Source organism: Cupressus sempervirens, chromosome 7 (assembly GCF_028749045.1).
Source record: "Cupressus sempervirens isolate cs-2001-9-10 chromosome 7, ASM2874904v1, whole genome shotgun sequence".
NCBI classification, from domain to species: Eukaryota; Viridiplantae; Streptophyta; class Pinopsida; order Cupressales; family Cupressaceae; genus Cupressus; species Cupressus sempervirens.
Genome location: NC_143124.1, coordinates 625,637,614 through 625,660,945, shown reverse-complemented (window position 1 = coordinate 625,660,945; position 23,332 = coordinate 625,637,614). Strand labels below are relative to the sequence as shown.

Below are 23,332 nucleotides of genomic sequence, written 5' to 3'. Positions count from 1 at the left end.
AGGATGAAACTATATAATATCTTAACTCTAAAGCATCATGCAAACAAAATAAGTATTTCTTACTGATCATGCCGGAAATAAAATTGCACTGGAGACACTCCTTACGGATGATCCATCCAATGCAGTTGGACTCCAGAATTGCATAAATATATTTACTCAATAATCTGAATTCATGAGCTTAGTTTCAAAAAATCATTTTTTTACCAATGAAAGAATAAAATATATCATAGAGCATATATATAACTTGGGTTTGTAAAAATTTGTAGGAATATATGAATATGTCTCTTTGTTTTACATCTCCTATATTTATGAACAATGAAAAGTTGTAATCGGATAGGCATACCCCTTCATGATACCTAATTACAACTGTTTGGTAATAAAACTGTGGATTTAGTTGTTTTAATAAATCATAATGTAACTCAAAACTACCAAAGACATATACATGCCTTGCTAAATACATGGAATGGGCCAAACAATCTTGAATTAAGTAAGCTTCCACGCGACACCATGGATGCAAATATTTGTTTCATTGCCGTATCTCTTTATAATGAACAATCTTCTGGAGGCTATGTGTGCTCCTGTGATCAATTAATTGTGAATATATCTATCTTTGCTCATCCTTACCGGCTTGATGCCTAGGTTGAACTTCTTCTTCTTCAGCATACATTCTCCAGACCTGCAAAAGAACACAAAACATCTTCAGACATATGTACTTGCCTGGTGATTATCATTTTTAATAGGTTATAAATGATGTATCACGGTATTCCAATTTGCATTCTTGGCACAGGAGTATGTCCGTTTCGTGCATAGATTCTTCTGGAGGATTTCAGACAGTAACCTATTGAATGGGAACTACCGCTTCCAAAAAATTGCTTCTAGATTTAGCCATACAGCTGGGTGATTTTGATTTCCATCATATTCATACTTGCAGTCTCCTTTTAAGAATGCTTTCTGTCATTATTGGGCATCATATCTGATTTGATATTGTCGCTGTCTAATGCAGATCTCCTTCATACCGGCTTTCATGTGCGGAGTCTTCATCATATCCTCCATATAGCTCTTGATTTCTAATGTCTCCATAAGGCATGGAGTCTGATAAGAGTCTTCATTTTATATATATATTTTTTATCAGACTTACTTGCCGCACCTCTGGAGTATACAATTTTCTCTCATTTCCTTGAATTAAATGCATAGCTTTCCTATGATTATGCATTTCCAGTTATTGCTGTAGATGTCATCGATTTGTAAGATAGCAACCTAATGAATTAAGAGTCACTGGTATTAAGGGAATATGTGTCTTCGTCAGATTTTTTTTTTTGCATTGAGTGGTATTTGATTTGATCCTTTGAAGGTCTGAGATCATCTGAGAAACAACTTTCATCATGATCACTTCTGAATGTACATGGTCTGCATATTTTGTTAAATCACTGACATGAGTTAAAGTTGCTCGTTTTATTGTAAATATTCCCTGAATTGGCAAGTGTCAATACAGATTTGAAAATCAACCCAGAACTGGAACAGGCCCTGGAGTTTCTAGTCACATAGTTATTTAAGGAAAAACTAAATGTGTCAATAGTAGCTATTGAACACAAAATGTCATGTGATAATCATTGTATGTTTGTACTAGCACATTCTAGAAAGGAGGGCAATTGAATGTCAGAGACTACAGAAGAGCTTTCAAATTTGTATTTGATATGTCCATGGATTGCTGACTGTATGTTCCTTATCTGCTGCATGTATCCTACCCTTTGTTTACTCATTGCAAGATATACTCTAAATAACTCTCTTCATAAGTAGTCTTGACTGCAACCTGATATGCCATTGGCAATTCAACTAAAATGGATCCCTAATTTTTTACAGAATTTAGGGTTCCACCGGGGTCTAAGACTAATTGTCTCTGAAAACCCATTTGTTTTCCAATCAATGTTTGCGCAGACCAAGATCTTTGATTGAGGACCAATGTCTTCATTCTCACTGGACTGGGTCTTTTTGTTCAAAAATTCACCAGTTGTAGATCAATGTTTGCGTTTTCCAATCTGCATCTGTGCTTGATCACTGGCATCTCCACCCATTGCTGTTTTTCTATTAGTTTGAGTAATGGGTAGCTTTCAAGAGCTTCCATGTTGGATTCTTGAGGGTCTCTTATTGCCATCTGGACCTTATGGATGCTTGGTTATGGTTGATTGTGGACATAATGCTTTGTTTTATGGATGATAAGGTAAATGAAATTGTATGATTAACCATATTAGGAATCATTCTTTTAGGCATAAAGAGAACAATATTTGTTGGAATTGAAATTGTATGCATCTCGCTATGGATAGTCGTGATTGCTTGCCAGCTTAGCCTCTTGTATTTTGTGTACGTTGCCCGGATCTTGGAAAGGTGTTCTTGGGAACGTGTGGACTCTGTTTCGAGTATCTTATTGTTTGTCTTGGAACCTTTGGAAGAATTGTTAAGTCTTCTGCTTGTGTCCGGACATGTAATGTTTGTTATCTTATCTTTAGGATGTTATGTTTTGCTTATGCTTTGGTTATGTGATGCACTGCATTTGGTAACTTTCTATCTTATCTTTCAATAAAAATTGTTAAGTGCATATTTAACGCTTGATTCCAACGGTTCCTTGGCCGGAAATTACAAGATGGGAGCATTGTGACTATTTTTTTTGTTTTTTGATGTTTTCATCATAATTATGTAATACTTATTACTAAATCCTATTTTAATAAGAGGACATTACATTCAATTTGGAAATTGTATTTTGAATTATGAGAATGTCTTCAGTAAATAAATGTTTAAAATAAGGGTCTACTTTTATTCATAATTTAGATGTCTTAAATGTTAAATATGGTTTAGCAACTCATTTGTAGTCTTTGTTCAAGCAGGATTGAATTTGAAATCAATACGTAAGATATGGTTAGTGCCATATTTGAGATATAGGTGGTTTGACTACATTGTATAGGTTACAAGTTCATCTGGAGTTCCTCCAACACCAGCAAGGCGGATTCTGTTTATTTTCTTTCAGTCAGCTCTTCCGTATCTTGCCGAAAGGCGTAGGTGATGCATCATGTCTTTTATATTTTCCTTTTATAGGTTACAGACATTTGATAAATTATTAGCTAGTCTAATCTTTTTCTGTTTGTCATGCTTATTTTTGGTAAGCTTCGGGATCACTAAACTAATTATGTAGCATTACAGTGCTAGGGTGGCTACACATGGCATTCTGCTGGCCAATGAAGATCCTGATCAGTCACATGCTAGATTTGGAGTTGGAAGTGGTGTAACAGAAAGTGTTTCTGAACATTCGAGTGACTTATTGTCCTCATCTGCAGATAGAGAATCTGCTTCCATAAGATGCTCAAGATGGAAAGAAAGAGTTAAGAAAATGTGGATAGCTGCGGTTCAAAAATGGCCTTTGGTATGTTCTTTTAAATACTGAGAAATTCTGGTTTTGACCTTTGCATACCCATCTTAGGTGAACATTTTTGGTTTAATTTATTTAGAAAAACTGCACTTTTCTGTCATAATTTTGTTTGAAGGTTTTACTAGAGTAACAATTTACTACTTGATTGGTTGAGGAGCCAGGTTATTTGTGTGTTACATGATCTGAGATATCCACTTTAATATCTATAAACAAAATATATTGAACATCTTGAATATTACAAGTCTTTGTAAAGTATTCTTAATGTGTCTTTATTCTCTGTATTGCTAACAGATTCTACCATCTGTACGGGAGGCTTCACAGCTAGTTATCCGCACAAACTTAATGCTGTTTTATTTTGAGGGTATTTTTCATTGTTCCATTATCTCCAAAAGCAGATGATGTCAGACGTGAACATGTATATTAGCGAACTGCAGAAATGTGCCTAGGATAATTTCATTGAAAGAAATTGAATAGTATTAGCTGTATGTATTAGTTACTAATGCTTTGTTTATTTATTCAATAAATCTTATGCAGCTTATCTAACCTTATAAGAGTACATATATCTTGGAGTGTCTACTTAAAAACTTCAGCCATATGGATTTTTCTTCTTCTAGTTTTTGAGAAAAAAATTGAAATATTTGAGGACTAACATTGCATTATGGATTTAAGGTCTTAAACAATGAGTATATTTCAAGTGGATAGAATTGAGCAGGACTTTTTTAATGTAAGGTTGATCTTTTATAGTTTTCTGTACAAAATAAATTTGATTTGCAGTGCTATTTTTAATTAAAAAAAGTTCTAAATTCTACAGGTCTTTACTATCATATAGCAAAACGTGCAGCAGGGATCCGTTATGTATTCATTGGAAGGCCATTGCCTCAGAAACCTAGGTATTTCATAATCCTCAAATGCTTCTCTATAGAAATCATGGATCTGAATTTTTCTGTTTTGTATGTTAAAACTTAAAGTTAATGTTGAATTGGTTCTATATTACATTAATTTCCTAAATTGAAGCTCAAAATCCTCAATTTGTTGACATAAAATTCAGTGAATCTTTTTGTGCCTTAAGCCATATCATTTAAATTACAATTTGTCGAGAGAAAACAGATCCATGATTCACCCTCTTATACAAAATTGAAAACGCTTGAAACGCAAAATTTTATCTCAACATGGAACTTCAATCTCTAGAAAACCTTTTAAATTAATTATCCTCTTCTATCAGGGGACCTTGGAGTCATTTTACACTGAATATTTCATGATTGGAGGACATTTCTTCTTTTGGACCACTGATCACCCAGCTAATTCTTCATCATCAGGATCCTTGGTGAGCTTATTAATATCCTATTGAGAGCTCAAAGATGCTTCTGAATCAAAGGCAGAGTGATGAGGGTTTATTTCTCAAGGAGTTTATGGAGATACTTCGTCAACTGTCAATTCTTCTTTGAACAAGGGTTGTTTTTCTTCAACTCTGTCTTATAACTTGAACGCAAATCCTTCAATTGAGATCAGGTGTAGATGCTTCTTGCCTACTGGAAGATGATGATATCTCCTTGCTCTTCCTTGGGAAGAGCCTACAATGTTGAACGTCAGACCCCTATGACAAAGTACATTGTTGGAGAGATTTGTGCTGCAGTTTATAGAAGAAGTATTGCTGTTTTTTAATCTTTAGGATCTAAAATGCCATTAAACAAAAAATTGATAGCACCTGAAAACAATAACATAGTGTAAAATTTTCTTTTAAGACCTTACCATGTTTAAAACGATAACTTTTTGACAAATCTTTGCCAAATTCAACCCAACAATAAATTGAGCAAAGGTATTGTGAAACAAATATGTCAGTAGACTCTTCCACAAAATTTGCTTAAGAATTTAGTAAAAGGGTGGATCTTATGGGAAGTATTCAGGATAAATTTGAGTGCTATGAGAGCTCAGAGTAGGAAAATCTTATGCTTAGCTTGTGAGGAGATCCACTTAGCATTGAAGGTGCGATATCCCATTATTTCAGAAAGCAATAAAAGAACACATACAAATAGGGGAAAGGAAAGAAAAATACCTTGTCTTGTATATATCGGTACTTCTTGCATTTTTTCATAGTCGTTTAGAGTGGATCTGATGAACGATGGAATTTGGCAATTACCAAGGTATCCATCCGCCATTGAGACACATACCCTGATGATATGTACAAGTGAACTCCGCATACTCACTCGTATATACCATCAGTGCTATGTGAGCTACATGATGGACCAATGGCTTCATGAATGGGTTACAGCCATCATCATGCAATCATCATCATGATATGCATCACATCTCACATACATGGCCATCCACATGTGTGCATCCATCCATGATATGCCATCACCATGCATACTTACATACATGTGACATCCACATCATACATAGATACATCCATGTAGATGTAATTATTACTGCATATGCATCCACAACATATTGCATTGAGCATCATATCTGCATTTCCAACCATATATACACATACATCTCCACAAGATCATTAAGTCTATATATATATATATATATATATATATTGTTAATGTTATAGCTTCAGTCAGATTGAATTGATCTTGTAATAAACTATGTTAATCAGCTTTAATGATTACTAAATTATTATTATCCATAACAAATAATCATTAGAGAACTATATATCTATATATCTATCTACACACACACACACGCTTCATACCTAGTTCATCTAATAATTATTACAGAATAATAATTACTGATCAATTTATATTAATCTGATTGACTGATTACATAAGAATCGGTTCCTTTCATATATACCAAAAGTGAGCAAAATATATAACTGTAATGACCCCTTCTGGTCATTCCCTTATTTTCCCTCGTATGCTTTTTTGCCTATTTTTTTTCTGTCTCTCTTTTCCAATGCATTGATATATTATATATATGAGTATATTCATAGAGATGTGTCCTTTCATATTAATATTAATTATATTAATAACGTATTTTATTAATTATATATTATTTTTAATGATTATATATTATATTATTATATTAACTATATAAGTTATATAAATTATGTAAAGACTATTATAATATTATATTATTAATTTTATGTAATCTTAAATATTACGATGAATTATAACTATATCATTATTAAACATACCCTAAGATCATTATATTAAATAATGATATATTATTATACATATTTAGATACATCCAATATATATATATATATATATATATCACGTTATTTTAATATTATGTATCTTATAATAATAATAATAATATTATTTTAGTAATCTAATATTGGTAATTAATCCCTAATTCCTATTAAAACCCATTGGGGACATCGCAATAACAATGTTAACAAAGGTTATGTTATAATTGGGTCCATAGAGTGCTTTCTTGAGTCTATGTACTTGGTGTTATTTGTCAACAACCTTGAAGCTAGAAGGCTATGTCATGTAGACTCCTTGCAAGCGACCATTGAGGAAGACACTTTTAACATCCATTTGATGGACTTTCCATCCAAACGGAGTTGCAATGGTGAAAAGAAGACGAATTGTAGTCATCTTGGTAGTAGGCGCAATGGAAAGTAGGAAAGCCCATTCAAGATCACCAAGTATGAGGACTTGTGTAACTGTAGTAGATCGTGGCCATACCTCGTGAGGGGTTCCTGACTGCCCTCAAAAAATGTTTCAATCCTAGGGTGAATGAGTCTGATTCAGCCATAGAAACCAAATCAGCCCACAATCATAGAAGGGGGGGTTTGAAAGTCTCTAGTCTTTGCATTTAGGTCACCCAAAATGATGATGACACCCATGGTCGAGAATTTTGTAATTTATTTAAGAAGGTCCTCATAAGGGTAACCCCCCTCTATGCTATAGACTACATAGTAAGAGGATGCCGACAAAAAATAGCATACTGTGATGTAGATATCCCTGTAATGTGACATCGCTTGACCAATGTGGATCCACATGAATCTGGCGAAACTGTTAGAGTGAATAGTAGAAATAATACTTAAGAGGCGATCCCTGAGCAAATAGGCAACCCTACTAGATCCCTTGACTCCACCAGAACTCTTGACCTCCTCTTTGAACACCAACAACCATTGATAACCGAAGATGCTTGGAAGAGAACAAACGAGGGTCTCACGAGTCTTTGTGACAAGGAGAATTTCGAAAAAACCAAGAGTGTCCTGAAAAGTCTTGGCAAGGGCCATAAGATACCATCGCCATTCCAATAGTTGACATGTAGAAGAATGTTTAAAAGGAAGTGTAACAACAACTTTTTCCCAGCCTTAAATTTCAACTATCATATTATCAACTTCTTTTTCCTCAGTTGCATGCTTGGTTACGAGCAAGAAATGTGATGGTGGCGAGGATTTACAAACGAAAGCCATCAACACATATGTGACAATATTATTAAATTGGCCATTGATCATCATAAGGCCCAATGAAAATATAATAGAGATATGGCCGCCCAAAATAAAATAATAAAACTACTGCCAAGGTGGAAAAACAATAACTATAATAGCTTTATAAGATGTTGTCATAAGGATGAAATAATAATTAAATCATTGACATAAGGTGGAAAATAATAATTTTACTCTTTATGTATATCATAATGATACCCATACTATGTTTACATATATTACAATTGTTCTTAGCTTGTTTCTGCCCAAGTGAATACTTTTATGATTTAAAGATATGCACATATTGACTCAGTTAGCTCATGGTCATCCCAAAGCATACTCTTGCTTGCCTAGCCATTTACCCTTAGCCATGGTTGCTTAGGACTCATAACTATTTGCCCAATGATAGGTGGTGCCTCTGTGCCGAATTCCTTTTGTGGCAATGCTTCCGCCTTTCATTGCGTTCTTTCAAGTGAAAATTTATCCTAGTAACAACTTATTGCTCATCATATTTTCAAGTCAAAATTATCATAGCATATGATCATATTAGTGATCCATTTCCAATTCATATATCATTGTAACGATTGACCAATATTCCATTTTCCATGAAATCATAACGAATAACCAACACTTCATTTTCACATGAAACCATAACGAATAACTAATTTAACCAATTACTCAACTTTGCATGAAGCCTCAACAACTATAAAGGAACATTGAAAATTGGGCCAAAATTGGGATGTAACAGGAAAATTACAATGTTGACTATTCTTGTTCAACGTCCTGGAGACGAGGATGCATCAGGGACTTGGGGACTCCATTCCCCCGTCCCTAGTGGCACTGGCAGATTCCACCACCTCCGTCGAGGATGGGGGGACGCCTCGGTGTTGACTATTTATATTCAATGTTCAATGTTCCAATTCAATGCAATGTACAAGCATTTACTCTTTTACTTCTTTATAGCTTATATTGCAACACATATTTTCATAACTAGCATTTTAAGTACCATATGTATAGTATATACAACCCCCATGGTCCCTAGTCACTGCCTCCTCGATGTCCCCTTGGCATCTCCAAATTAAGGCCCATTTATTCCCCTGTCTCGTAAACTTGTCCCCCTGTTCCCTTGTCTCCCGATCCCCCAAGGTGGTGTAACTATGCTTTATACCATTTAATGATGTGTAAAAAAGAAGCATGATGTAGTTGATGGGTCCAAAATCGAGAACTCAATTTTATTGGTAGATTATGAGCATCTTTTGATGTAAATGATGGGTCCAAAATGGAGATCTCAATTTCATTGGTGGCTAATGAGAACTTTAATTACTCGAAAGTTACATTCTATTTTTAGCTAGTTGATCATCATGGAAGGGAGTATTTTGGGTTCCATTTCTCTATTCCCCACTAGTGTCTTGTGTTTTGGGATTTCTCTATGTATTTTGTGCTTGGGATGGAGGTATTGTTTCTTGTATTCTTCCAAGGGGTTATGCTACCAGTATTTCCACAAACTTGTAGTTGGTCCTGTGAATGCTCAAGCCTATGATTGTATTTTGACTTTTATTTCTGGGAGTATAGTTGGTGTGATATTTGAAGGCTGCGATTTTTCTTGAAAGTATTTTTCAAGATATGTGTTGCCTACAATGTCACTGTGTTTGAATTTTTGTGTAATATTTCCTATTTGAAATTGTTTGTTTGATTGTACCTCTTCCTTTGAAACACAATGGAATGTAGAATAATATCCATGTGGCTGCCCATTCTTCTGTTCTTTTGAATTTGATAGAAGCTATGAAACTTCATACAACTCTACTTATTGTTTCTAGCTAGGCAAAAATGTGGATACTAGTACCAATCATCGATGCAATTATTATGAAAGCTGAACTTAATCAATCACCTCATACATTTTCCCTTTTCTTTGCCTTGTTTGGCTTCCACTTGGACATGCTTTTCATGTTCATTAATGAGGAGTAAATAATCTTTATTGCTTTCTCTACTAGTGGTATTAGTATTTTGAGCATAACTAGATACACTAGGAAATGCTTAGAATGCTTTTCATATTGCCAAATAAATGAAACCATCTATCTTTTGTACTTTACAGATCATGTAAATGCTTTATCAATGAATTAAATAACAAGACCTTACCATGCAATATTGGTAACAGTTGTTATGAGAGATGCCATTTTCTTGATTCTAGTATTTTTCTTTGCTTGTCTTCTTTTCTTGGTGAGCACTCATTTGTGCCCTCATTATGTTTTGGGTGATGTTTGGGATGGATTCTCCAATGCTGGCCATCCCATTGCCTCTGACCTTGCAATAAGAGCAATATTTGTCAGATTTAGACATAGTTGAATCAAGTGACTCCTTACATCCATTAAGTGTGTCTTGACCTTTCGTTACCTTCCTTCTTGATAAGTGGTCTCTTTTCGTCAGGTCCTTTCTCTGGAACATGGTTTGCTTAGTGGTTTTTGTGTTGCACCTTACTTGGCAATGGTTACTTTGCCTGCGACTCTTACAAAGAATGTAATGTTCCAAACTCAATTTTTATATCCTTTCCAAAATATGGCAATGGTAATGTGCAGAATATGAATAATCGGATTGATAACTTTAGGAAAGAGAGAACATACCAACATACATTAAAACATGTAATTTACTCCTCCATGTTACTATCGCCTAATGGATGTGTAACGGCTTAGGAAATATCATATGATCATATTAGAAGTTAAATCCAGAGGCATAACTACTAATGTAAATGAGATGCAAATACAAATTAGATACGGGAACCTGGTATGGAAGTGATGCGGTTGGTCTTCTAAGCAACCACTGCTGGAGGTGCACGTATAGAAGAATCCCTTGACTGTCTTAGAGGATTGGACTGCTGGTGTAGTTTCCAGCACTCATGTAATGATTGAGAAGCCTCGAAAATCTCTGTGGCCTCCCACAAAGTCCCTGCAACCTGCTATTGATCACACTCGTGGTTTATGGTCTGCTATCTACAGTAGGAGAGTGTCAAACACATCAACCGAGCTCCCTTTCCTTCCATGCGATTTGTTACATTCAGCTTCCTCTTTGCTGTGAGAAGGATAGACAGCCGGTATCCTGAACACCACACCAGTGTCCAGTATATTTCATTTGATGGCGACCCTGTTGTTGAACCCTTATGGCTATACTGATTTACGGCTGGGCCTGTTCTGAAGTTCGATCATACTAACTCCGATTATTATCAAAATTTTATAAACTGTTACTACTTGTTAATAAACTTAATCCTTGGAGGTGGATTCCAAATAGCAATGACTTCTCACAATGCAACTGTCCTTCTTGAAGATGAACAAGTCTCCAATGAGAGGCTGGGGCTACGTCCAACTCCTCACACTGCCTTAATGGGTTTCGTCCTCAAAGCAACCAGTCACATTTAAGCAACCTTTTGTATTTTGAACAATAACATATTTTCATGGTGTCAATCCCAAGGAAACTCATTTCTTTTATAACCTCAATATGAGGGGAAGTACAAACAAATAGGCAATGTAGGATAAAAGCCATTTTCGTCTTTTAGTCCCTTAAGTTGCTTTTGTAATAAAATGACTTTAAGTCATAAAGTAACTTTATAAATAAAGTGACATAACTATAGAAAAGCTCCTCAACTTAAATATTTCCCCAATGAAAGCAAATAAACTGCTGTGACTGGCTGACATCTTCAAGATAAATGCCGTTAGCATATCCGGATGGAAAGATAGACCAACAAGGCGCCAATAGGTCTAGTGCAGAGAAGGGGACATTACAAAGAATTATATGCTTACATTCTTGTGCGATGTCTCCATCCTCTTTGCAACTGAAATAAAAGATCTGGTTTTCTTTGGCAAACTTTCTATAAATTTTCATGTGCTTACCTCTTGCTTAGGCCTGAATACTAGTGAAATGGGTGCCATAGTAACTGAAAAAATGAGCTGCTAAATCTCATGAAATAGTTTCCACTCCAGTCGAGATACATAATATCAGAATGAAGGACTAAGGAGAGCTATAACATCACAATCATCACCATTTATAAGACCAGTTGTATGGTGTAGAAATTTCTAATCATGCTTTGCAGAGATTTTACTGCAGACTTGAGGAAATGATATTAAAACAAAGGGAATTTCAGAATAGGATATCGATCTCTCCATAGATGAAGTGGAGTACATATTTTAAAACTGAAGGACTTGAATGCCTGTGAGAAAACAATCTTCTATTCCTTCAAATACAATTTTGCTGTTTCCTTGTGACATGGAAAGAACAAAATAACTGTTCACGGACCATTTTGCCAGCAGTTTCAGGAATTCCGGATCTGCAGATACCTGCCAAACTATTTAAGATGTGGTTGTTCAGAGCTATGTTATTAGATCTTTAGTGAAAGTTGAAATGCCATGGTAGTTTTAAGCAATTATTAGTATTTTGTAGTGTAAACTCAATCCAGCCATTTTATCTGTCTACTAGATTTTTGGCACAATTTAGAAATAATTGCAGATTTGTATCACTTCATTGTATGAGTTTTTTAATCTTAGGCAAGATCTGGCTTACTCTTTATAATTTAATATCTGAATTCTGTATTTGGATATAATTTCTCTTATTTGAAATCTGTTGTATGTTAATAAAACAAAAACTCAGCACACTTATCTCGTTTCCAGTAGTTGTTGCCTGAAAACTAGTATGTTATGGTGAAAGGATAAACGTTGATTGCACCTGCTGTGAACTGTCTTTTTGGTTTAATAATAACTTATAATATTTCGAAATGTTTTAATGAAGGTATCAAATTTTGGGCATGTTTCTCTTAATTCAGCTTTGCATAATTGCTGTTGACTGGTTACGCCAAAGCAGTTTGTATTCTCTTACCAATGCCATGCAGTCACATTCAATGGGAAATGAACTCACAAGAGCAGGTTTTACCATTATTGCTACCTCTAAACAGTGTTGTGGCATAGATTTCTTATTTGCTGCTTTTATTCTATTTTTTCAAAAGTAATTTTGTTGCTTGAGATTTAAGGTGATGACAAGATATTAAATCCTTGGAGAAAAACCATTTGAGAACTAATTTCATTCCTTGTGGTCTAGCTATTGAGGAAAATTTGTAGGATCAATGTTTGTCATTTTCAATTGGACCGATAATAGTCATAAGTTCTTTGATTGCTCTTTTTTTGTTTAGGCATAGTAAAGTGATATCACTTGTAGAAAAGACGCAGGGATCGAGGGCCTAAGTTTGGGGACAGGTGGGTGTTGGTACAGTCAGAACTTTGGGAAATTAGTAAAAGAGTAAATATAAAATATTCAAACACTTGAATTCTACTGAAATTTGAAGTGAACATTCAGAATTAACAATTTAGCACTGAAGTCTGAACAATGAAAATATCAAATTCTAAATTTATATTACGTTCAAGATTTCATAAAGATGATTACAATAAGTACAAAATACAATGATGTTAAAATAACAAAGTGTATTTAAGGAGGCCTCTAATCATCCCCAAACTCCTCATCACTAGAACTACTAGACTCCAAACGGTCAAGCTTCACCAAACTAATACTAGCTGACCCTGCCTTTTAATTGTGGTATCCTCATCAATTTATTTTTCCTTCCCTAGCTCTACGTCCCATCATATTATTGGACTCTCTTTTTACACAAGTGTTTTGCAGTCAATGCGACACAAAACACTATGCACAAACACAAGCTTCTCTGCCTCCTAGAGGTAAGTCTTTTCCTCTTAGGAGAGTAGATGAAGCTATAAGTAGATCAGTTCCTCTCAACAGCTAAAGAACTAGAAACTCGAGAGATCAGTTTCTCTCAACTTAAACAATCTAATGTAAGATGCTGTATTCTATTTGTTTTCTAATAGTAACTTTAGAAGAAGAATTCAAGGCATTTAAATTTTAAGATGACTATGATTATAATTTGTTAGCAACTATAGGATTTCTGCAAATGTAATGGCACTATGTGTTTTCCAAGTGCAGATCCAATGCAAATATGTAGGAGTAGAAGTCTGTATGTGGCGAACATGTCTGCCATTAGGGTCTCATGGTTCTCATCATGAATGTATTAAAATCTAAGAAGATTATGAGGACTAGAGGCCGTTTGAAGGATGCTGATAATGATATGGAAGGGAGCATTTCAGAGAAGGGTTATGATTCTGAAACCTAGGATGAAGCTGAGGGGGGTGAAGAGAATTTGAACAAGGGCATTAGGGATAGTTCAAAGAAGAAGAAAAAAGTGTTGGTTCACTTTGATTCAGACAAAGATAGTGATTTTATGGAGGATTTGGTGAGGGATTACAAAAAGAAAAGCGAGGGTAAGGGAAAGAGAAACAAGAGCATCCTTGTTGTGAGGGCTTCTTCCCTTTTGGATGATGAGACCTTAGCCCATAGGTTGGAAAGGAAAAGATATCCCTCAAGACGTTAGGAGAAGCATTTAAGGTATAAAGGGGAGTCAAATTATGAGGAATTTGAGGAACAGGGGATACACCTTGATTTTGGTGAAAAGTATGAAGGTATGCTAGGGTCTACTAAAGGGATGCATGGTAACCTGGGCACAATTCTTAAAAAAATTGGGGTTATGAAAAATCAAATACAGATGCTAGGAAGGGATATGCAAGTGTTGAGGAAAGAAGTTGGGCATGCTAGCGAAATTGCTCGTGGTGAATGCACACTTGGACAAGACATTGATAGATTAATGCAGGTGGTTGGGAGTGTAGAAGATGTTAAAAACCTAATGCAGAAGATCCCACAGTTGGAGGCAAAAAATAGGGCAATGGACAAAGAGCTGAATGCCAACCAGGGGAAGATAACAAAATTGGAAACCAAAATGAGCAATCTAGAAAAACTGGTTAAACAAATTGTTGAGAATGTGAGCACTCTGCTGAAAAAAGTGGAGATTGAGAAAGGTCAGGACTCCCCTTAGGTTGTGGAGAGTTAGGGTCCCAGCAAGCGTACTCGGGCTCACTCAAAGAAGATCGAGGACACGGGCAAAAAGGATGAGGTAAAGGTAGTCACTGAAAATATGCACATCCTTGCGGACCAGGTGCTGGACCTGATCAAGTCTTCTTAGTTGGCTTTTTGCTGTCTCTTTTGCTGTCTTTTTGCTGTCTTTTTCAGCAGTTCTCTCAATGACCTCTTCAGTGCTCTTTTTGGAGGTCTATTTCATGTATGCTCTGTGTTGCTTTCTATGTTGCTTTCTTCTTTGTTTTTGTCTAGACTTTTTGTAAAAGGGTTTCAGGTCCTTTAAAGCCTGCTTTTACTTAATCAAAACAATATGTGTGTATGTGTATATGCATGCGTCTATGATGATTAATCAAACGCAATAATGTTGAACCAAAAATGATAGGGAATCAACTCTAGATCTATTCAATCCAACTGAAGCTACAACATCAACACTTCCTCTTAGCTAGGGAGGATAAACACATGACTAAATATCACCTCAATGTAATATAAGAATATCTTTGATAAGACGATATTCAACATTTTGATATTGTTTCTAATATAGAGTAATGGCCTCCTAAATGTCAAGTCACATGACTTTCACCAAGTACTCTGAGTAATGGCTTCTTGAACGTCAAGTTGCAAGATATTCACCAAGTACTTTGAGTAATGGCCTCTTGATCATCAAATTGCATAACATTCACCAAGTACTCAAAAAAATTTCATACGGTATGTACACATGTATCCTTAATGATACTTACCATAGGAATAGGCATGGTTTGTTTAAGGAACTTAATCCACCATGTAAGTTATAATCTATCACGATCTGTTTCAGCCATCATAAGATATATATCACTATAGAATGCCATGGTCTATTTAAGTAACTTAATCCACCATGCAAGTTATCATCTATCATGATCTATTTTAGCCATCATAAGATGTCTATCACAATAGAAGATTAAGTTATTGAAAGATCGTCACCTTTCAATAACTTCAACAAATACGAGTGATAGTCATTTGTAAGTCATCACTTCCTCATGATGTACACATGGGATAGGCCCATTAAATCATGTAGTCACACGTATGACACCAAAAGTTCACATGAAGTCAAAACTCCCCTTGCTTCTAATATGATAAAGGTCTTTGTAAATCAACTGAAACATATCCTCTATCCACACTTTTTGATGGATGTGTCATACTCCCACTGAACATCAATCTTCGAAGCTCCTTTAGCTTAAAGGAAGTTTTAGACTCCCTCTAAATTTGATGTCAATCTCCCATTTTGTGCAAGAACATACTCGGAGGAAAAGATCAAGGTACATAGCCCTTATAATATGTATAGAAATACAAATAACAAAGTGACTAATATAATACTCAATGATAATAATAATATTAGGAATAATCAAATATTCTTAATAATCATAATAGTATAATATTGTTCCTTTAGGATAACATAATTACTCTATTCAAGATGATATTCTTATTTATTACTAATTCTATGCACTGTTATAATAAGAATATCCGATACTCACAATAATACTTGTTTAACTTACTCACACTTACCTTACTGTGGAGCCCATCTCTTATATGAAAATTATACTAATATCTAAAACATATTAAAAAATAAAAAACCATGTCTCCATATGTAAACTTATTGATGTACAAATATTTATTGTTGTGAAGGAACAATTAGTAACATATATTAGTTACCTTAGCATGGATCAATGGTTATTGTTGGTCTTACTCTCCAGCTCACTGCCTTTCTTTGATAATTTGCTCCTCCTTTATGCAGCTACGTGATATTCAAATACCCCCATATCAGTCCTTTTATAATCTAGTCAGCGGTGGGTTCACCCTTGTTAACTTAAACGAACCACATAACCTGATTGCATCCTAATGTACTCTTAAATCTTGTGTCTATTTGTTTGATGCTTGTTTTGATGTCTGGCTTGCATGTGGTATCATTCTCACAACTTGTAGATTTCTTCCTTAATATGGATGATCTTGTCCCATCTTCCGCTTGTTATTCAATGGTGGTAATGGGTTAGATGACTGGTTTCTTTCCATTCGATGATAATAGTGAGTCCTCTGCCTTGGACTTTTGGCGATTGATAATTCCTTGTAATAGATGTCTTCCTAAATAATATGTGTTGAATGATGATGTATTTCTGAGAGATTTAGAGAATGCATATCACAAATGCTCCATAGAAAAGCTTCAGTATCTTAGGTCGATATTGACTAATGTGTGAAGAGCATCTTTCAACATTGCCAGATCCAATCTCTAATGGCCTACTAGGTCTGATTAGAATATTAACTTCAATTATCACTGTTTGAAACTTTCAAATTTTTTTTTTGTTCTTTTGACGTTGCTGTATTGTTGGTTAATAGTTTGTTCTCCTATTAGGTTTTATAATCTGACTTTTAATACCCAATGTTTTGGAGAGACAAAAGTATGTTACCAACAAATGGGTCAGTGTATGTGTTCTATCACTGCCCTTTGAATTACAAGGTACAACTCTCTTAAGATTTGCAATGATGTGCAATGAATATGTCTTTCTTAGATCGAAAGTTTTGATAGGATAAGCTCTTAACCTGAGAGTAGTAAAGGCTAACCAAATTGTTTGTAGGCACAAACAATTCAGGCAAAATGGATTTGGACAACCTATCACACCCAATAGAATGACTATAGTAGGTTATCTTGAGGATTTCTTACTCTTACTCCTACTCTAAATGCAGAATAATCATCTAAATGCAAAAGAGGAAAGAAAGGAGAGGTGTAGATGAGAGAAAATGGAATCGCTTTAACTATCAGTCTTGAATGAAATGAAATCCAACAAGTTACTAATAGATTCATCCACATTTATCCTTCAATTCCCAATGAAACTATTTAACATGCCATGAAACAAACAAGAGAAACAAAATTACATGTGAAAAAGAAAATGGAATTACCTATACTGTAAATACCATAGTAAAATGGAATCCACATGGTTATCATGGTATTTCATATAATTGTTCTTCAACTCTCATTGCAAACCTAATCTATAGGTAGCGAAACATGAAAAACAAATTAGGTAAATGGAATTACAGAGTCAATTCACCATCAAGTTTGCCGACCTTTGTATTATCAAAAGAGATTACATTTATAATTTTCTGTTATCTCTCAGTTTGGCAAAGCAACAGTCATTCATTAGAAGGAGAATAAGAATAAAACATGAAAATATCTAATTTACAGCATGGCAGGAACACGCGGCATCTTCTCCATTGATGATTTTGACTCCATGTAATGTCCCCTCTTTAGTTCGACATGGCATTGATCATGGATTTGCCTATTCCAGACTCTCGTAGGCAAATGGTGTGGAAAGAGAGTCAATTCTGCGGATCAGATAGTCATATCTTACTCTTGAAGAAGTGTTAAGAGGTTATATTTTATCATTATGTGATATTGGGGCCCACATGTTATAATTTTAATTTGAGTTGCACTTTTTATTTTATAAAATTACTTTATTATAAAAAAGTGCATTATAATGAGAAATTATAAAGGATGTTTCTAGAAGTTCTAGCAACTTCTTAGAAAAGTGAATAAATAGAGGGCTGGGCCTCTCATTTGGACATGCTTGGATTGGAGAACTCTTCTACTTCTTCATTCTGAAGACATTTTTGGACTTTGGATCTGCAAATTATTCGATCTTTGGGAACGAATCACTCCCTTGGATTGGCGACTTTGAGGGTGTGAAATATCACCTGAATTGTTGCATAATTGGAGTTGGTATTCAGCCATCTCATTGGAGCTTATTGAGAATTCGTTGTTAGGGTTTGTTTTTGGTTGGAATAAGGATTTCAGATTTGCCCTATCATTGGAGAAGCATTTGACAAGAGTTTGAAGACAGAATAAGTGCATTTTCAGAATTGGCAAAGCAGGGTTCGGAACCACATAATTGCTCATATCTCCTCAACCCCTTGGAGTTATTTTTTATGGTTTTACAGGGTTATTACCTAACCCTAGGCGCCCATTTTCCTTGCATTTGGGGGTCCTAAAACCCTAATATTATTTTATTTCAGCAGCCGTACAGGTACGGCCTGGTACGGCCCTGCTAGTTTGGGCAGCAGCAGCAAATTAAGGACAGTTTGGGGGTGCGGTTGGAGGTCTTCATCAACGATCAGCAACAAAACGTGGTGTTCTTCCATAGTTCTTCAAACCAGGTTCTTGCATTCTGAAATATATGTCAATTTTTGGGTAAATTTGCTGTCATACAGTCATTTAATAATCAGTCCAGAATTGGTAATAAAACAATTTCAGAATTTATTGCATTGTAATTGAAATATCGTTCAAAGGCTTTATATATATTGTAATTCTGCGATTATATTCTGAAAGTATCAAATCTGAAATTGCCATATTCTGAATATTGTTACTGTTATTATTCATTACATGCCAAGTGTTTGACAAAATTCCTAAGTTCAGTTTGAGGGTTTCAGTGGCCTTTATAGAGAGGGTCATTACAGTGGTATCAGAGCTATAAGTCCTGCCATCCTGTGGAGGTCTTATAGGGAATTTGGAACAGCTGGATAGGAGGGAAAGTGTTTGACGAAATGTCAAAACACTAAAATCAGAGCATGCGACAAAGGCCTTATAATTTCCGCAATACCAAAGCAAGACAAGATAGGATTTCAGACCTGCAGAGCGAACAGTCTAGCTCATCTATCCAAGTGGACATAGAATCCAGTCATACTGACACAGGGGAGGTATTCTTTGATCAAGACTACGACTACAATATGGATAGAGGTGGGAATATTGGTCCAGATCAGCGAGAGGAGAGATTTTTACAGTTATTAGACACTTTGGCACAGGGACAGCGATTAGCAGAACAGAGAGCACAAGAACAGAACCAGAGAATGGAGCTTATGATGCAGATGATGGCTCGACAAATGGGGTTGAACGCTAACATAGGTGGAGGAAATAGTCAAAATGGTCACAATCAGAATGAGAATAATCAGGATGAGATACATAATGGAGGCGAACGAATTGGGAACAATTTCGGTCATGCCCCCCAGCAAGCTAGGACAGTGAGTTCGAGGCCTATGATTCCTACGTTCCTTCCTAGAGCTCCAGAGCAGCCGGTACCAGAACCCCAGATCACTGACATACAGGATCAGCTAAGGAGAGATTGGGAAGCAGGAGGTCCAGATTTTACAGCTGCAATCACCTTTAGAGAGTATATGGATGTGCGGATGAAGCATATGCCCCGTGGACAAGACAGGAGTCAGAACTATGAGCTACGAAAGAAAGTAGGCAAACTACAGTTACCATATTATGATGGCTTAGGGAAGTCTACAGCAAGAGCTTGGGTTCAAAAGCTTGACACATACTTTCAATTGAACCCTATGTCTGAGGAAGAAGCTATTAAGTATGCAGCAATTCACCTGGATGGGTTAGCACACGAATGGTGGCATCATGGTATGATCACTATGGGTCATGCACACATTACCTCATATGTGGAGTTTACGGAGAGACTGATTGAACGTTTTGATAAGAAAGATCCAGAACTCCATTTCAAGGAATTAGCCCAGCTTAAACAGTGGGGCTCATTGGAAACATACATTTCAGAGTTTCAGAAACTTGCAGTGTTAGTAACAGATGTATCTGAACGAAGGCTATTGGTTTTATTTATGGATGGGTTAGTTGATCCGTTGAGAGGGTGGATTAAAGCTCTCAACCCTCCCACTTTACAGGAAGCCATTAAGAAAGCTCGTGACATGGATTCCTCTTCAGCTTCTAAAAATAAATTTCAGGCAAAGAGTTTCCCTTCAGGAAAAGATAAGGACAGGAAACCCTTTCATAGAGAGGCACAGCTACCTAAGGAAGAAAGTAAGAGGCTGGACAAGGAGACACTTAATGACTTGCGTAGGAAGAAGCTATGCTTCTATTGCAAAGGTCCGTATGAGTACGGCCATGACTGTCCTATGAGGCCAAAAGGGAAGGCCAACCGGGCAATGTGGGCTTATTACGAAGGCTCAGATTCAGATGGTTCAGAACATCATGATGAAGATCCTGATGAAGCAGAGGGAGAGCAGGAGATAGACAGTGCAGGGCAAAGGCAGGAAACAGAGCTACATTTACAGGAAGCACGACTGTCTAGTATCCAGAGAGAGGGATCTTTCAGACTTCGGGGAGTCTTGGCTGGACAGAAGGTTATTACATTGTTGGACACAGGTGCCACGCATAATTTCATTGATGCACGATTCGTAGAGAAGCGTGGACTCATTACTGAGGAATTTGAGGGACTAAGAGTCAAGGTAGCTGATGGATACACTCTTCGTTGTGACAGGATGGTACGAGACTTACCTTTGCGCTTGAACAACTATGAGTTTAAGGCGGACTATCATGTGGTCAACATGGGTGACATGGACATAGTACTTGGAATGCAGTGGCTACATTCATTGAAGGTGGTTACCCTAAGATTAGAGGATATGGAGATACAATTCGAAATGAATGGTAGGACTCATGTGCTAAAGGCTATCCGTAATGGAGACATCAAGACTATCTCATTTAGGCGGCTGGAGAGATTAACTAGGCATAATGATATAGAGTGGGCAGCAGTTTGTACTTTGATACCTACACAGGAGGAGCAACATAAGGCGAAATATCATCCTGATATTCAGAAGTTGAGGATTAAGTACGAAAAGGTATTCAGTGAGATTCCATCAGGCAGGCCACCAGACAGAGGCATTGAGCATATTATTGAGCTAGAGGAAGGTGCTAAACCTATCATGATCACACCATATCGACATCCAAAGCGACTCAAGGATGAGATCGAAAGGACCATTGAGGAGTTGCTAGCGATGGGGCACATCCGACCCAGTAAGTCACCTTTTGCATCTTCTGTTGTTTTGGTAAAAAAGAAGGATGGAACGCTTCGGATGTGTATTGATTACAGGGCATTAAATAAGAGAACCATTAAGAACAGGTATCCTATTCCTCGCATTGATGAGTTGATAGATGAATTGCATGGGGCCTGTTATTTCACGAAAATTGATTTGAGATCAGGATATCACCAGATCAGAGTCCGTGAACAGGATATTGAGAAAACTGCTTTCAGATGTCATTGTGGGCACTTTGAGTTTGTAGTCATGCCTTTCGGCCTGACCAATGCACCTGCCACTTTCCAGTCCACTATGAACAGAGTTTTCCACCATCAGTTGAGGAAATTCGTGCTGGTGTTTTTTGATGACATTTTGATCTATAGCCGATCATGGCAGGAGCATCTAGAGCATTTGGAGACGGTGTTGAGCATTCTACAGAAGGAGTCCTTGTATGCAAAGGAGTCCAAATGTGACTTAGGGATGACCGAGCTGTTATATTTAGGACACATCATTAGTGCAGAGGGAGTGCGGATGGATCCTGAAAAGATTCGCGCTATTGTTGATTGGCCTCCACCAGAGAACCTTACACAGTTGAGGGGGTTCCTTGGTTTATGTGATTTTTATCGCAGGTTTGTCAGTGGCTACTCACGACATGCAGCTCCCATGACAGATTTACTGAAAAAAGGGGAATTTGTGTGGACTCAGAAGGCACAAGACTGTTTTATGAGATTTAAGGAGATAATGACTACGTGCCCAGTTCTAGCATTACCTGATTTCACGAAGCCATTTGAGCTTCAATGTGATGCATCTGGAGAGGGAGTAGGTGCTGTACTTATGTAGAATAAGCACCCCATAGCTTATGAGAGCAGGAAGCTCAGAGGCCCTGAGCGTTCATTCAGTATATATGATAAGGAGATGTTGGCCATCATGCATGCTTTGGCCAAATTCAGACAATATCTTGTGGGTAGCAAGTTTTGTATTAAAACTGATCATAACAGTCTGAGGCATTTCTTGAGACAACAGGACCTGAATGATTGCCAACAAAAGTGGGTAAGTAAGTTGCAGGCATATGATTTTGACATCTCATATGTCAAGGGAACTCAGAATGTTGTTGCAGATGCTCTATCTCGAAGGCCACACCTCACTCTTATGGTTCAGATATCAGAGGATTGGCGACACTTGATTATAGCAGAGTATGCCAGGGATACATGGGCCTCCGATATCGTAGAGGGAACAGTGATTGATACCAGATACACACTTGTAGATGATTTGATCATTTACAAGAACAGGATTTACCTAGTCCCAGGATCGAAGGTTAAGCAACTGATTATGAGAGCACTTCACGACTCACCGACAGCAGGCCATCCCGGGTACTTCAAGACTTACAAGTCGGTTCGAGAGCGGTTCACTTGGAAGGGGCTGAAAGCTGATGTTTTGCAGTATGTTCGAGAGTGTCATGTTTGCCAGCAAAACAAACAAGAACACAGCTATCCGGCAGGGCTCCTACAGCCACTTCCGATTCCCGACAGGAAGTGGGAATGCATCTCCATGGACTTTATCACAGGTTTGCCCAAGGTACAAGGACGAGATTGTATTTATGTGGTGGTAGATAGATTAACGAAATATGCTCATTTCTTTCCTATCACCACTACACATTCAGCAGCTCAGGTGGCAGAGGTTTTCTTTCGGGAGGTTTTCAGATTGCACGGCTTGCCTCAGAACATTGTGAGTGATAGGGA

The 23,332-nt window shown here is 36.6% G+C and overlaps 1 protein-coding gene across 4 annotated transcripts in view; it reads left to right on the top strand.

Moving 5' to 3' along the window:
* The window catches only part of PEX10 (peroxin 10), a 219,455-nt gene that overhangs the window by 95,861 nt on the left and 100,262 nt on the right, over positions 1 to 23,332 (top strand). For all 4 annotated transcript variants that reach the window (XM_089792310.1, XM_089792307.1, XM_089792309.1 and 1 more), the window contains 5 exons: positions 2,957 to 3,051; positions 3,193 to 3,412; positions 3,710 to 3,779; positions 4,230 to 4,308; positions 12,579 to 12,712. In XM_089792310.1, the coding sequence (XP_089648436.1) occupies positions 2,957 to 3,051; positions 3,193 to 3,412; positions 3,710 to 3,779; positions 4,230 to 4,308; positions 12,579 to 12,712 (598 nt within the window). The remainder of the gene's footprint in view (positions 1 to 2,956; positions 3,052 to 3,192; positions 3,413 to 3,709; positions 3,780 to 4,229; positions 4,309 to 12,578; positions 12,713 to 23,332) is intronic.